This window comes from Python bivittatus, unplaced genomic scaffold (genome assembly GCF_059951505.1).
Source record: "Python bivittatus isolate LINGU-HERP-01145 unplaced genomic scaffold, Pbiv_v1 ctg000440_np1212, whole genome shotgun sequence".
Lineage (NCBI taxonomy): Eukaryota > Metazoa > Chordata > Lepidosauria > Squamata > Pythonidae > Python > Python bivittatus.
Window position 1 is genome coordinate 5,879,444 of NW_028277063.1, and position 12,051 is coordinate 5,891,494.

Genomic DNA, 12,051 nt, shown 5'->3' on the forward strand with positions numbered 1-12,051 from the left:
TTGATGTCCCACGATCACTCTCCTTGACAAAGGCAAAAATGAATGTTTTGACAAAAGAATCTTCCCATTCAAATTTAAAAAATAATGGGGAAAGAGGCCATTTTTCACTGAACAAAATTCCTGTTGCAACCCTTCCACATCCCAGAATTTAGGTAGTTATGAAGTCATCCTTTGCCTTTTCATATTACTGCTTGGAGTGCAATTTCAAAGCTTGAACTTTCTGGAAACTTCCCTGGTGCTTTTCCCATTTAAACCAGCTTTCTCCAACTTGTGCTCCAAAACAACTAGCCAGCACAGCTGATTTCTACCCTAAACCCATTTCTTTTCAGAAAGACAATACAGCAAAAGGAGCTGGTAAAAGACAACTTTTTTATTATTATTATTATTATTATTATTGGCTTATAGGCTGGCAGGAAGGAGAAAAAATATCCTTTCCCTTCCAATTCACCAGTCATCTTTGGACAAAAATAGAGGGCTAGGGCCAAGAATGGCCCTTGAAAATCTGATACAAAAGTATGCTGGGGTGGAGTGGGATAGTCAGAGGCTGTACACAGCTCCTAGACCTTCTTTCACATCCCACCTGCCACGGGATGGAAGGGCACATTTGCACCAACCTCCCCAATAGTAAAAAGGACCCTGAAATACTACTACTGGAAACGGGGAGAGATTTACACGTGGGAGAAAGGAGAACAAAAAACAGCAAGACGACAAGGTCCCCTCCTTCCATTCACTGTTCCGCAAAGGGACAGTTAAATTTAAACTAAAGTATAGACAAGCCCAGTTTGTGTGCAAAGGATCTTCTTTTAAGACACTTATTGGGGAGGAAAAAGGGAGACAGAGAATTTCTAAGAACTTGCTGCAGAAAGATAGATTTGGGGCCGGCAGAGGCAGGGCACTGTGGTGGAGCTGTTTTTGTCAGGACGTCTCTAGTGTTCCTGTCTTTCTGTGCGTATGTTTTATCAAAGTGTGTCAGGAGCCCCTCTCAGAAGGGCTGTTATATTTAAGTATTCAAATCATAGAAGCCAAGGCTTCTGGGTTGAAAAAAAGGAGGTAATTAACCCCTCCAGCCTCTCTGTAGTGTGAATCTGAGGTTACCCATTTTAAATTAAAGCTTGTGGGAGCAAAGGCTGGTAGGGAGGATGGAATTTGAACTGTATGGCTTGAGAGGAGCTCTGAACCCTGTCCACCGATTTTTGGTAGTGGAGGAAGATGGCACCAATGCTGCAGGAGGAACGGCCAGATCTATTAATATTTCCGCTGCAGCTTCTGGAAGTCACTCGTATTCAGGCGTGGCCGAGGCAGGTCTCCAAACATCTCCGTGCCATCTGAAACTCGCAGGACCAGAGCTCGCATGCTGGCGGCAATCTTCTCGAGGTCAGGAGATGAATGCTACAAAGAGGAATGGAGGTGAGGAAATGAGGATGTTTTCGCTTTTCCTCCTGCCTCTGCATCTTCAGCTCTCTTCACCTGCTTCCCTTGTTCCTGCTGACACTGATGATAAGCTCCCACTATGAATCTGACTTCTCTCTTCCTCCCACCGTTATTCCTTCTAGACCAGTTTGTACTCTTAATTAAGAAAGCAAGAAAAACCAACCCAGAAAACTGATTTTCCACACAAAAGGCCCATTATGCCATTTTGCATTACCTGCCTTCAAGGATAAAAGATTTAACTTATTTAAGGAACTGCAAGCCACTTCTGATTTTTTTTCCCCCCAGATACTGGTCACACATCTTTTTGTGAGTTTTTCTTTTTCCTCTGAAGTAGCTAATTGTACGATTTCCCTTTTCGTCATTAAATCTAGCTAAGTGGTCTATTGGTACACAATGGTCAGTGTAGGGATAGTTGAGAAAGAACAAATAAGGCAAAAAGTCACGACTGAACTAGGCACAAATGAATTGCCAAGATAGTGGAGAAAGAGCGAACCATTGGACTGTTGTGCCTCTATCTATTTGCTCTTAAAAACTAAGACAGGCTTTGAGATAAATAGAGAGTTTGATGGGGCCTTTTGGACTCCCTGTTCAGTCCAGGAACCCAAATTAAAGCAATGCTGACAAATTGCTGCCTGGCCTCTGTTTGAACACAGCCAAGGCAGGGGACCCCACAACCTGTTTTTGGCTTAAACTGCTCTAACTGTTAGAAAGTCTTCTACACAATTCAATCTGCCTACTTTGATCTGCTTTCCTGTAACCTGAGAGCATTACCCTGTATTCTGTCCTCTGGGATGATGAAGAACAGATTTCAACGTTTTTCTAGAAGGCATCCCTTCAGGTTCTTGGAAAGTGCTATCAATTCTCCTTTCACTCATCTTTTCTAAAGCAAACATAAAGTTACCTCAGTCTCTCTTCAAAGACTTAATTTTAGTCCCTGAGCAACCTCCTTGCACCTGTTGTAAATTCTCTGAGTCTTCCTTAAAAGGTGGTACCCCGAACTGCACAACATACTCAGGATGGCCACTCAAATGTGTACAATATATGACTAAATTATGGTGGTAGGATTTTCTACTTTTTAAAAACAAGGTGTTTTATACCCACCCAAAGCATAGCACAGGTCTTTTTGCAGGCCTCCAATCATGACCACTTCTATAAAACGAGGGGAAATCCCCTGATGGCATCACCCTTATGTCTTCTGATGCTGAAAAGACTGCCAGGGAAGTTGAGTCCCTGGTTGGGAAAAGGTTGCCCACCCCTTAGAATCTAATCAGGCTTTAATGCTGGTTTGATTCTCTACTTTCAGACTGCGAACTGAGAAAGGCTCAGCCAAAACAATTTCCTCCCAAGGATTTTATTACTTAGTCAGCAAAGCACCAGTGACACCCAAGGAGAAGGAAAAGGCTCTGATAGCCGTTCCGCTTCCCCGGATGACAGCCCTCTCAAGTTGCACATCCCTACTCTGACCCACCTTACTGTTCTCTTCGTCAGAGGATCGCATCTCTTGGCGTTGCTCTTTAAAGCCCCAGATGGGCACTGAGACAGGTAGGGATTTGGCATACTGATGGCTTGGGGGTGGAGGAGCTGTCTGTCCTGGAGCCTCCTCACTCAGACTCCCATCTGAGAAAAAGGGGATGGGGAGAAAAGCTTAGACCAACTGTACAATGTTGAAACAGCAAGCAGTAAGCATCATAACCTTGATCCAAAGCAGGAGTGGCTTGGTTTAGATTAATCCCCCTTACTTTGCTGAATTACAACTCCCAGAATCATTAACCTTTGGCCATGTTGGCTGGTGCTACTGGGAGTTGCAATTCAACAATATCTAGAGCAGAGGTAGGCAACCTTTTAGAACAAAGGCACATCTGGAATTCTGGCAGCAGATACAGTCTCATGGCCAGTCCCAAAACACTCATTTACTAGGATGTTCTATCATTCCAGTGCGACCTTGATAAGCCCAAGGGTATTCCCACAAATAGATACAATGCTGGAAGCAAGTGCATTGTTGTACAGCATGCTGGCTTCCTTTTTTGTTATTACAAGCCTTTTTCAAAAGGTGGGCAACAATGGAGGGGATCTAGCAACACACTAATGATTACAAGCTACCTCAGATCCTCCATCTCTCTACACTTTATTCAGAAATGTTTCCAAGTGTGTATTTACAAGAATGTGTTCGTATTGGGCATAGATTATACATTCTTGAGGATATTTTTTATCAAATAATACTTGAAATGCTCATTTTAGATCTGGCCAAGGCTACTCTCATTCAGCACTTCTCCATATCCTGTTTCCTGAAAATCCCAGTGTCCAGCAGCCAGAAAGTGATTCACCAGCAGAGTGATCTTTAATCCACAATTTAAAACTTCCTCTCATCCCATAATATAGTTTCAATTACAAAGAGAATATAGAAGACCTAGAAGGAGACAAATGAAATGAAGCATCTCCTTGCAATTTCAAATACCGTTATAGTCAGTCAATAAAGTTTCCATATATGGCAGCCTTCACTAATCTGGCACCTTCCAGTTATGTTGCAATTGCATTTCCCAGAATTCCCAGCTTGCATGGCCAAATATAGGAGATTTGAAGACTGTAAGTTGGAGACGGCTGTCATAAAGTATTCAAGCTTCTGAGTTTTTGCAAACTACAAATGGCCATATGAAAACTCAAGCGATAATGAACAAATTATTTATAAAACTGTCAAATATACAGACTGTATATTATAAGTTATAACTCCTCACCAACTGTGAAGAATGAAATTAAAAATAGGAAAAAAAAGTTGAGAGTCTTTCCAACAAAGTAAATTGGATCCAAACTTAGCCATGCCTATCAGTCCCATTAAAGGTTAATTAGACCAAACAATTAAGGGAGCCAATTGGGTAGAGGAGACCTTCTCCCACAAATTAGGTGGATCTCTGTTTCATTATTCCTCACATTTATATCCTTTCTCCGAGGCGCAAACAAAGGACTTGCCCCTTTCTTTCTCTTCTCCCAACAAATTTGCAAAGTATGCTAGGCTACCCAAAGTCATCCAGTGAACTTCACAGCTGAGCAGGTTTCTTTTTTATACTTAACCACTAAACTATGCTAGTTATAATCCTTGATCCCCACTTGTCAAGAAGATCCTTACAACAAACAAGGGAGACTTCATGGGAGAAGTTGAAACCAAAAATTCATAGGAGGTTTGGATTGATCCAGTAGACTTGAACAATTCTCAGAAGGTAGAATGCCTACTTCACAGGAAGAATAGGGAGAAACTCAAATGGATAACGGGGTTCAGCATTCTCTCCCTTACACAGCACTACTCCACTCACCGTCAGTGCTCTCCACGTCAGAATCGAAAAAAGGCTCATAATCTTGGCTTGGAGAATCTTCATCCATCACAAACAGACCTAGAAATTGACAGTTGTCTTAAAATCTAGAATGACAGTGGCTGTCCATACAAGGACCCTCATGTTACCCTCTGCCCCCCAGCATGTTGGACTACAATTTTCATCACCCAGCTAAATGAAAATGCTGCCTTTCTCACACTACAATTTTTTTTTTAAATTTTGTATCCAAAAATAATACCATCGCAGTTGGAAAATATCAACAGGCTTGGATGAACATCAAGGTTTTCTAAATGCAGCATAAGTGACAGTATGTGTGTTTGAAACAAAGACCAGTTAGAAGCAATCATGCTCAATATAATAGTTGTTCAGCAACTGACTGGGAACCTGAAACAAAGTACACCTCAACAGCTGGTTGAAGGTCCTACTTGTTACTTTAATTTGTAAATGTCCTTGAAGGCAAAGGCAGAAAGTAAGTGTGTGTGTGTGTGTGTGTGTGTGTGTATAAATGCTCAGGTACAGCAAGGAACAATATGAGATGGAGGAAAGGATGAAGAAAAATAAGTACACAGTGAACCAGAAGTCATAACAGCTTAATGGGCCTGATCTGGTTAGTAAATGTGGATCAAGGTTGTAGATCATCGTAACGTAAATGAGTATGTGCTCCTATGCACATGTGCATACACAACGTCACTTTCATGCCAACAGATGACAATAGGACATCTGAAAGGAATGCACTTCAAAAATTAGAAGCCAATTTTAAAAGGAAGAATATTATTACATTAGGGCAGTGTTTCTCAACCTTGGCAGCGTGAAGATGTGTGGACTTCAGCTCCCAGAATTCCCTAGCCAGCCTGCTGGCTGGGGAATTCTGGGAGTTGAAGTTCACACATCTTCAAGTTGCCAAGGTTGAGAAACACTGCATTAGGGACATTACAGAGAACTAGTGTGGTGCAGTGGTTAAGGTGCTGGACCAGAACGGGAGAGACCATGAGTTTTAGTTCTCCCTTAGGTATGGAAGCCAGCTGGGTGACTTTGAGCCAGTCACTATCTTCATCCTAACCCACTCACAGGGTTGTTGTTGTGGGGAAAATAGGAAATGGGAGAATTACACACACTATAAAAATGTATGTTTATATTATGTATAAAATAAATGTGGGATATGAAATAAATAATTTTATAGCACATATTTCCACTTTTACAAGTACTTGATGCAGCCTACAAAGCTACAACAAAATATAAAACATGAAAACTATAAAAATCAACAGTTAAAAAGCTTAGCAAAAGAGATTCTTTTTTGCTATCTTTTTAAACTCTAGACGAGTAGGGGCCAAACAGACTTCCCTGGAGACAGCATTCCATACGTGATAAATGTGCGCACAACCTAATGTTCTGAGACAGTAATACTCTGTTGCTTCTCTGGACTTTGCCTGATCTGGCTGTTCTGGGGTGCTCCACAGTAACTTCCCGAACAACCAGAAGCAGAATAGTCTGAAGGAGGAATGGAATATTTTGGAATGTTAGGTTTTGCATACCTAATAATGACCTACTTTTCAAGTAGCTCAGACTATACTGTCAACCAGTGTGTCTTCATAGTTGGAGTGTTAGATCTAATTCTAGAGAGAACATGGTTCAATGCCTCAGTCACAAATCTTATTTAGACCAACTACTGCCCCTTAGTCCACCTCAAAGGGTTGTGGTGAAGATAAACAGCAATAGTAGACTGGTTTTTAAACAAGTTAGGGCCTTAATATCTCAAGGATTGGCTAACTCCGTATGCCTCTGTCTAAATATTGTCAGTAGAAGAAGCCCTCTTAAAGACATCCCACTGTCCTCATTTTCTAAGTTCCATTCGTTGGACTCCTATCTTGCTCCCAAGCTATGGGATTCAACTCTAGGAGAATCACATTCACCTGCTCTTTTCACCTGTATGAAAGGAATCCAGATCTTTCCCTTCAGCCTTTTCAGTTTGAGTTATCTTAATAATCCTTTTAATTGTTTTAATGAGATTTTAAGGTGTGTGTTTTGGCCTCTTTGAATGTTTTATGGCAAGAAAGGTAAAATATAAATCATTAAAAAAAAAACGGAAGAAGGAAACCATGTTCGGCAGAATAAAACCATGCCACACCAACAGCATGAGTAAAGGCTCCTCTTAAAATAATCTTACATATCTCCAGGCAAGCATTCACTATACTCAAATCTGTTTTGCTGAGAGATGAAACTACATCAGACACTTTCAGGTCATTCCTGTGGGAAGGCAGGAATATGTCAGTGCAGGAGACATATAACACAGCTTTTGGTTCAGAGCATCCTATTTCACCTGACGTCCTCCAGATACACTTGATCACAACTCCCCTTATTCTCATCCAACACATCTGGAGGGCCTCCATTGCTGGAGCCCCTAAGAGCATTCAGGCCAACTGAGGAGCACTGAAACCTTGCTGCAGCCTGCAGGAAATTACTGTTGCTCCACAAGATAGATTCAGAGATTCAAAATGGGGCCTAAGAGGAATGGGACAATATATTTTGCAAGTCCCTTCACACAACCCAACAATCCCAGCTAGTATCAACTTGGGCCTCCTAAGCCTGGAAGCTAAAAATTCCTTCCTGCACACTTCAGGCGTCACTTGGGAATGTTGTATTCACTAAACACACAGCAAGAGAGGCTAAAGGTTCAGAGGGCAAGGTACAAAGACACACCCAACATGGAGCTACTGGTGTGCAGTAGCTAAGACTAGAAGCCATGAAAGTATTCCACCTCCTTTTTTAGCTACATACTCACAAGTGACTTCTATTTCAATCTCCTTCTACAATAGGAGTGAAGTACAAGTTCACCTTTATGAATTCTGAGGATTCTCAAATTAAGCTACATGAAATGGTTCCCTGCACCTGAAAAAATGTTATCTAAATGTAAATTATTATACATATGTGATATGAATTATTGTGACTAGATAAATTTACACACTTAATACATATAGCTGTACTGTATCTTTCAAAGAAACAATTTGAAGTTTCATACTCCTATATATCAACCTAACAATGAATTTAGATATTCAGCAGAGACTTTGTTCTGAGCTTCAGCGGATAAATACTTGGGCCTTTTTGGCAGTGGAACCCAATTCTGGAACACTCACTCACCTGGAGTTTCATTTTGTTCCCAAAATGAATTGCTCTCCATTTTTATTAAGAAATTGCTTTTTCAGGGGACCTTTAAATGAATTCATTTTTTCTTTGAGCCTCTGACACACCAACAATTTGTTATTCTGCTCCCCTTTCATTGCTTATTAGCTATAATAAAGTTGTCTTTTTAAACTGTTTTTGCTTGCTGATTTGCAAGTTCTTTTTAGCAGAAAAACACAGTATAAAAGCCAAAAGGGAGGAGGAGAGAAATGCAAGGGACTGAGTATAACCACTGTGTGCTCACCTCATTCTCAAACTGTTACCCACTGTTCTGTCAAAGCTAATACCTCGGGATGTGCCTTCTCACTTCAGCAGTGGCAGGTTTTCTGCTGGAAAATGTGCTACTAGTGCATAGCTAGTGTTTATTCCTGCTAAAGAATGTGGTATGATGCTAGTGTGTTTGGGCATCTCACCAAGCCTTAACTTTGACAGTGTGGCTTTTCTTATTACACAAGGGGTTTTTTTTAGATTTTTTATCCCACCTTTATTATTTTTTATAAATAATTCAAGGCGGCAAACGTACCTAATATTCCTTCCTCCTCCTATTTTCCCCACAACAACAACCCTGTGAGGTGAGTTGGTGAACTGAGAGAAAGTGACTGGTCCAAAGTCACCCAGCCGGCTTTCATGCCTAAGGCGGGACTAAAACTCACAGTCTCCTGGTTTCTAGCCTGGTGCCTTCACCACTAGACCAAACAATTTGTTTGTTTCTTTGTTACAGTGTTTGTTCTATAAACTATGCTTAAACAAGTCATGATTTGGCACAATGTGTGGATCATGTTGCTTTTTCTTAACAGATCCAGTTAAAATGTAGTTTAATCACTTTGGACTTCAGCATTCAGGCATCTGGCGGTTGGATTTCAACTCCCCTGAACTTTCCACCCAGATGCTGGCTGGCAGATTCTGGGAGTTAAAGTCTGACACATCTGGAGAACACCTGACTGGGGAAGGTTGACCTTTGTTATAGAACATTAAAAAAAAAAAAAAGGCAGTGCATACAGGTAATCCTCAATTTAAGTCTATTCATTTAGTGATCAAAGTTACGATGGTGCTGAAAAAAGCAATTTACGACCAGCCCTCACACAACTGTTGCAGCGTCCCCGCAGTCACGTGATCAAAATTTGAGTGCTTGGCAACTGGCTTGTATTTACGATTGTCACAGTGTCCCAGGGTCATGTGATTGCTGTTTGTGACCTTCCCAGCCGGCTTTCAACAAGCAAAGTCAATGGGGAACTGTGCGATTTACTTAATGACTGCGGTGATTCGCATAATAACCCCAGCAAAAAAGGTCATAAAATTGGGTGCAGTCTCATGATGCCTCACTTAACGATAAATTTTCTGGTCCCTATTGTGGTCGTAAGTCGAGGACTACCTGTATGTATAGCCATGGGTCTTTACCTCTTTGCTATAATTTCCAGAGTGCTGTCCAAGCCTGGCTTTTCAGGAAAACCTTTGGGGTGATTTTGAGCAGCCTACTGAGTTGATTTTTGACAGCTATACAGTAATACCTCAGTTCACGAACGCTTCTGTTCACGAACAATTCGGTTCACGAACAACAGCATTCACAAAATTTTGCTTCCGTTCGCAAACTCCGCATCGGGTGACGAACACGACCCACGGCCATCTTCCCTGCTCTGACACGTGATCATGGCTTCCTCTAGGCGAGACTGCCTGTACTTTGTTTCATATTTTTGTGGTAAAAAAAAAAAAAATACATATGGTTCAGAACGGATTAACCTTATTTACATTGAACCTTATGGGAAAATTTGATTCGATTTGCGACCAAATCGGTTCACGACCAGAATTGTGGAACGAATTAAGTTCGTGAACCGAGGTACCACTGTATATTTATTGCAAGCTACTTGAAATAACTTATAGAAAGACAAGCTATAAATACTTTAAACAAACTCAATGCACAGAGACATACCAGTAGTGTCACTAGGAGGCTCTCTCCCACCCGGTTGTTCCAGTTCAGTCAATGTATTCCTGTCCCCTTCTTCATCTTCATCTTTAGCTTCTTGGCCTCCAGAAGCCTGAGGCAAGGCCCCCTGGAACGTAGGCGTCCTGTGTGGGGCAGGTTCGTCTGGAGCATAGGTAGGAGGGTAACTCTGGGAGTAGGATCCTTGTGGGGGAGGTGGACGAGGGGTGGAGGGAGGGCGGGCAGCATAGGTGAAAGCAGTGGTTTTGTGAACCACTGCAATATCTTCGAGGTAGCGTTGAACAGCATCTGCCAGAGCCCCACTCCCATGCTGCGCATAGCTGTAGTTGCCAGGGGGGGTTGCCTGGAAGGCTGTGAGCAAAACAATTTCGTTGCCTGTTTGACGCCGGTACTGTTCCGCTGCAGCCACCAGGGCTGCCCAATTCTCCTTATGATTATCTGCCATATCTGTCATCCTGCAGGCAAACAAAATGAGAAGGACACTGAGGTTAAACCGTTGCACAACAGAAGAGAACTCATCCATAGTTAAAAAGCTGAGCTGATTTAAATATTAAATATTCACAGGAAGGAAACAAGCACCTGTTTCTAAGCGACACAAAAACCGCACTGCAACAGGCATTCAAATTCACATGATGCCTTTTTTAAAGACAGCATCTGCTGCCTACAGTTGCTTTTGCCCAATCAAAAAGTAACATATTTTTAGTTGATTTACCTAACCAATTAATCAGCTGAATGTCACAGCCCAGGTTCTTCCTGGGGCACTTTTATGGGAGAACAGGAATGAACAGGCAGCCAAGAAACCTGGTCTGCCTCAGAGAGGAATTCAGCTTAGCAGCGTAGAGTAACCAGGGCCTGAATTCAGAACACCTGGCATTTACCAGGATAGAGCAGGAGTTCAAGAAAGTTAAGAAGCCACAATTAACAGCCTATAGGAAAACCAAGAGGGGCCACAGCACATCTGGAAAAGCCAAAGAGGCTGGACCTCTGGCTCCTCTCGTGGGGAGAAGCAGCCGGAGTGGTGGGCTTGCAAGAGGCAAGCAGCCAGCAGTTGGGGTCTGCTTGGCAAGGAGGGCAGCGGGGCAGAAAGTTGGGTTCAGATGATCAAGACTGCTCTGGAAGGAGCATGCAAGGGGGGCGGGGGGCGGCAGAGGGCCACGCCGACAGGGAGGAAGGCCCCCTTTTCCAATGGGGCACAGCAAAAAGGGCCACTGAGAAAGAGGCAACACAGCAAACGATACAGCCCCGGAATAAAAGCAGGGGGTGGGGGTGGGGGACACATACCGACAGACAGACAGACAGCACTGTGAGGAAGAAGGGACGCCCACGGGCACAAATCTTTCTTTCCTCTCCCCAGCCCCCCGAGCAGGGCTCCGAAAGGAAGCGGCGGGAGGGGGGACGCATATTACCTTCTCCTGTCTCTTAATTCTTTTTCCTCGCTTAAGCACCGGAGACCGGTTCCCCTCCCCAGCCCCCTTGGGGGTCAGCAGCCGGAATCCTGACCTCTCACCTTTAACCCTTCCCAGGACACTTATGCCGCCCCCTCCTCCTCCTCCTCTTCTAAACAACAACCGCCACCGCCACCTCCCCCTCCCCACCCCCAAGACTCCGCCTCCTCCGACCGCCCTCACAAGATATGAGACCAGCGCCCACACTCTGCCCTTTTCAAAGATGGAGGGCGGGGAACAAAGGAGGGCGTAGGGGGAGGAGTTCAGAACATCGATTGGCTCATTATGCCCAACTCAAAGATGGAATCGGAGGGGGAGCTTTTCCCCGTACGCATGCGTATTCCTGTCTATGCAAGCCAGGCGTTTAATTATTAAATTGATTCATTTAATTATTTTTACATTATGAGGGCTATCAACATCCGGATGGCAGCGAAGATACACCGAACATTCTAGATATGGTAGCTCTAGCATATCGAAGAGAGGGAGAAGGCTACACGCGGTTGTGAACTTGGTAGAAAACCCGCTGAAGCTTTGTAAGGATGGAGGCGAGAGAGGGACTCAAGATACCCACGAGGAAGTTGAGGAATCCCAATGCTAACCGTTTAAAAAATAGCACCCTCGCTGAGAATTTCCGCACGAGTGATGCAGGACAGTGTTCCTCAACCTTGGGAAGTTTAAGAGGTGTGGACTTCAACTCCCAGAATTCCCCAGCCAGCATGGCTGGCTGGGTAATTCT

The 12,051-nt window shown here is 43.2% G+C and overlaps 1 protein-coding gene across 3 annotated transcripts; it reads right to left on the reverse strand.

The window, feature by feature from the left end:
• Window positions 1–335: 335 nt before the first annotated feature.
• AKT1S1 (AKT1 substrate 1) lies at window positions 336–11,457 on the reverse strand. Of its 3 annotated transcripts, none has more exons than XM_007435536.3 (5): window positions 11,378–11,457; window positions 9,859–10,325; window positions 4,737–4,814; window positions 2,900–3,048; window positions 336–1,389 (listed from the first exon to the last, which is right to left on the reverse strand). In XM_007435536.3, the coding sequence occupies exons 2-5, from the start codon at window positions 10,322–10,324 to the stop codon at window positions 1,246–1,248; spliced, it is 837 nt and encodes a 278-aa protein (XP_007435598.1). In that variant the 5' UTR covers window position 10,325; window positions 11,378–11,457; the 3' UTR covers window positions 336–1,245. The 3 variants fall into 3 exon arrangements, with proteins under 3 accessions (XP_007435598.1, XP_007435596.1, XP_007435597.1); XM_007435534.4 differs by having other exon boundaries at window positions 11,277–11,451; XM_007435535.3 differs by lacking the exon at window positions 11,378–11,457 and adding an exon at window positions 11,152–11,281.
• Between the last annotated feature and the right edge of the window lie 594 nt (window positions 11,458–12,051).

What these genes read in the sequence shown, in the direction of transcription:
- AKT1S1 (XM_007435536.3), bottom strand. Translation starts at nt 10,324, where the DNA reads ATGACAGATATGGCAGATAATCATAAGGAGAATTGGGCAGCCCTGGTG. An exon ending in TGACGTGGAGAGCACTGACG is followed by an intron (nt 3,049 to 4,736) that starts GTGAGTGGAGTA and finishes CCTTTTTCTCAG; the next exon opens with ATGGGAGTCTGAGTGAGGAG. An exon ending in CTGACGAAGAGAACAGTAAG is followed by an intron (nt 1,390 to 2,899) that starts GTGGGTCAGAGT and finishes TCCTCTTTGTAG; the next exon opens with CATTCATCTCCTGACCTCGA.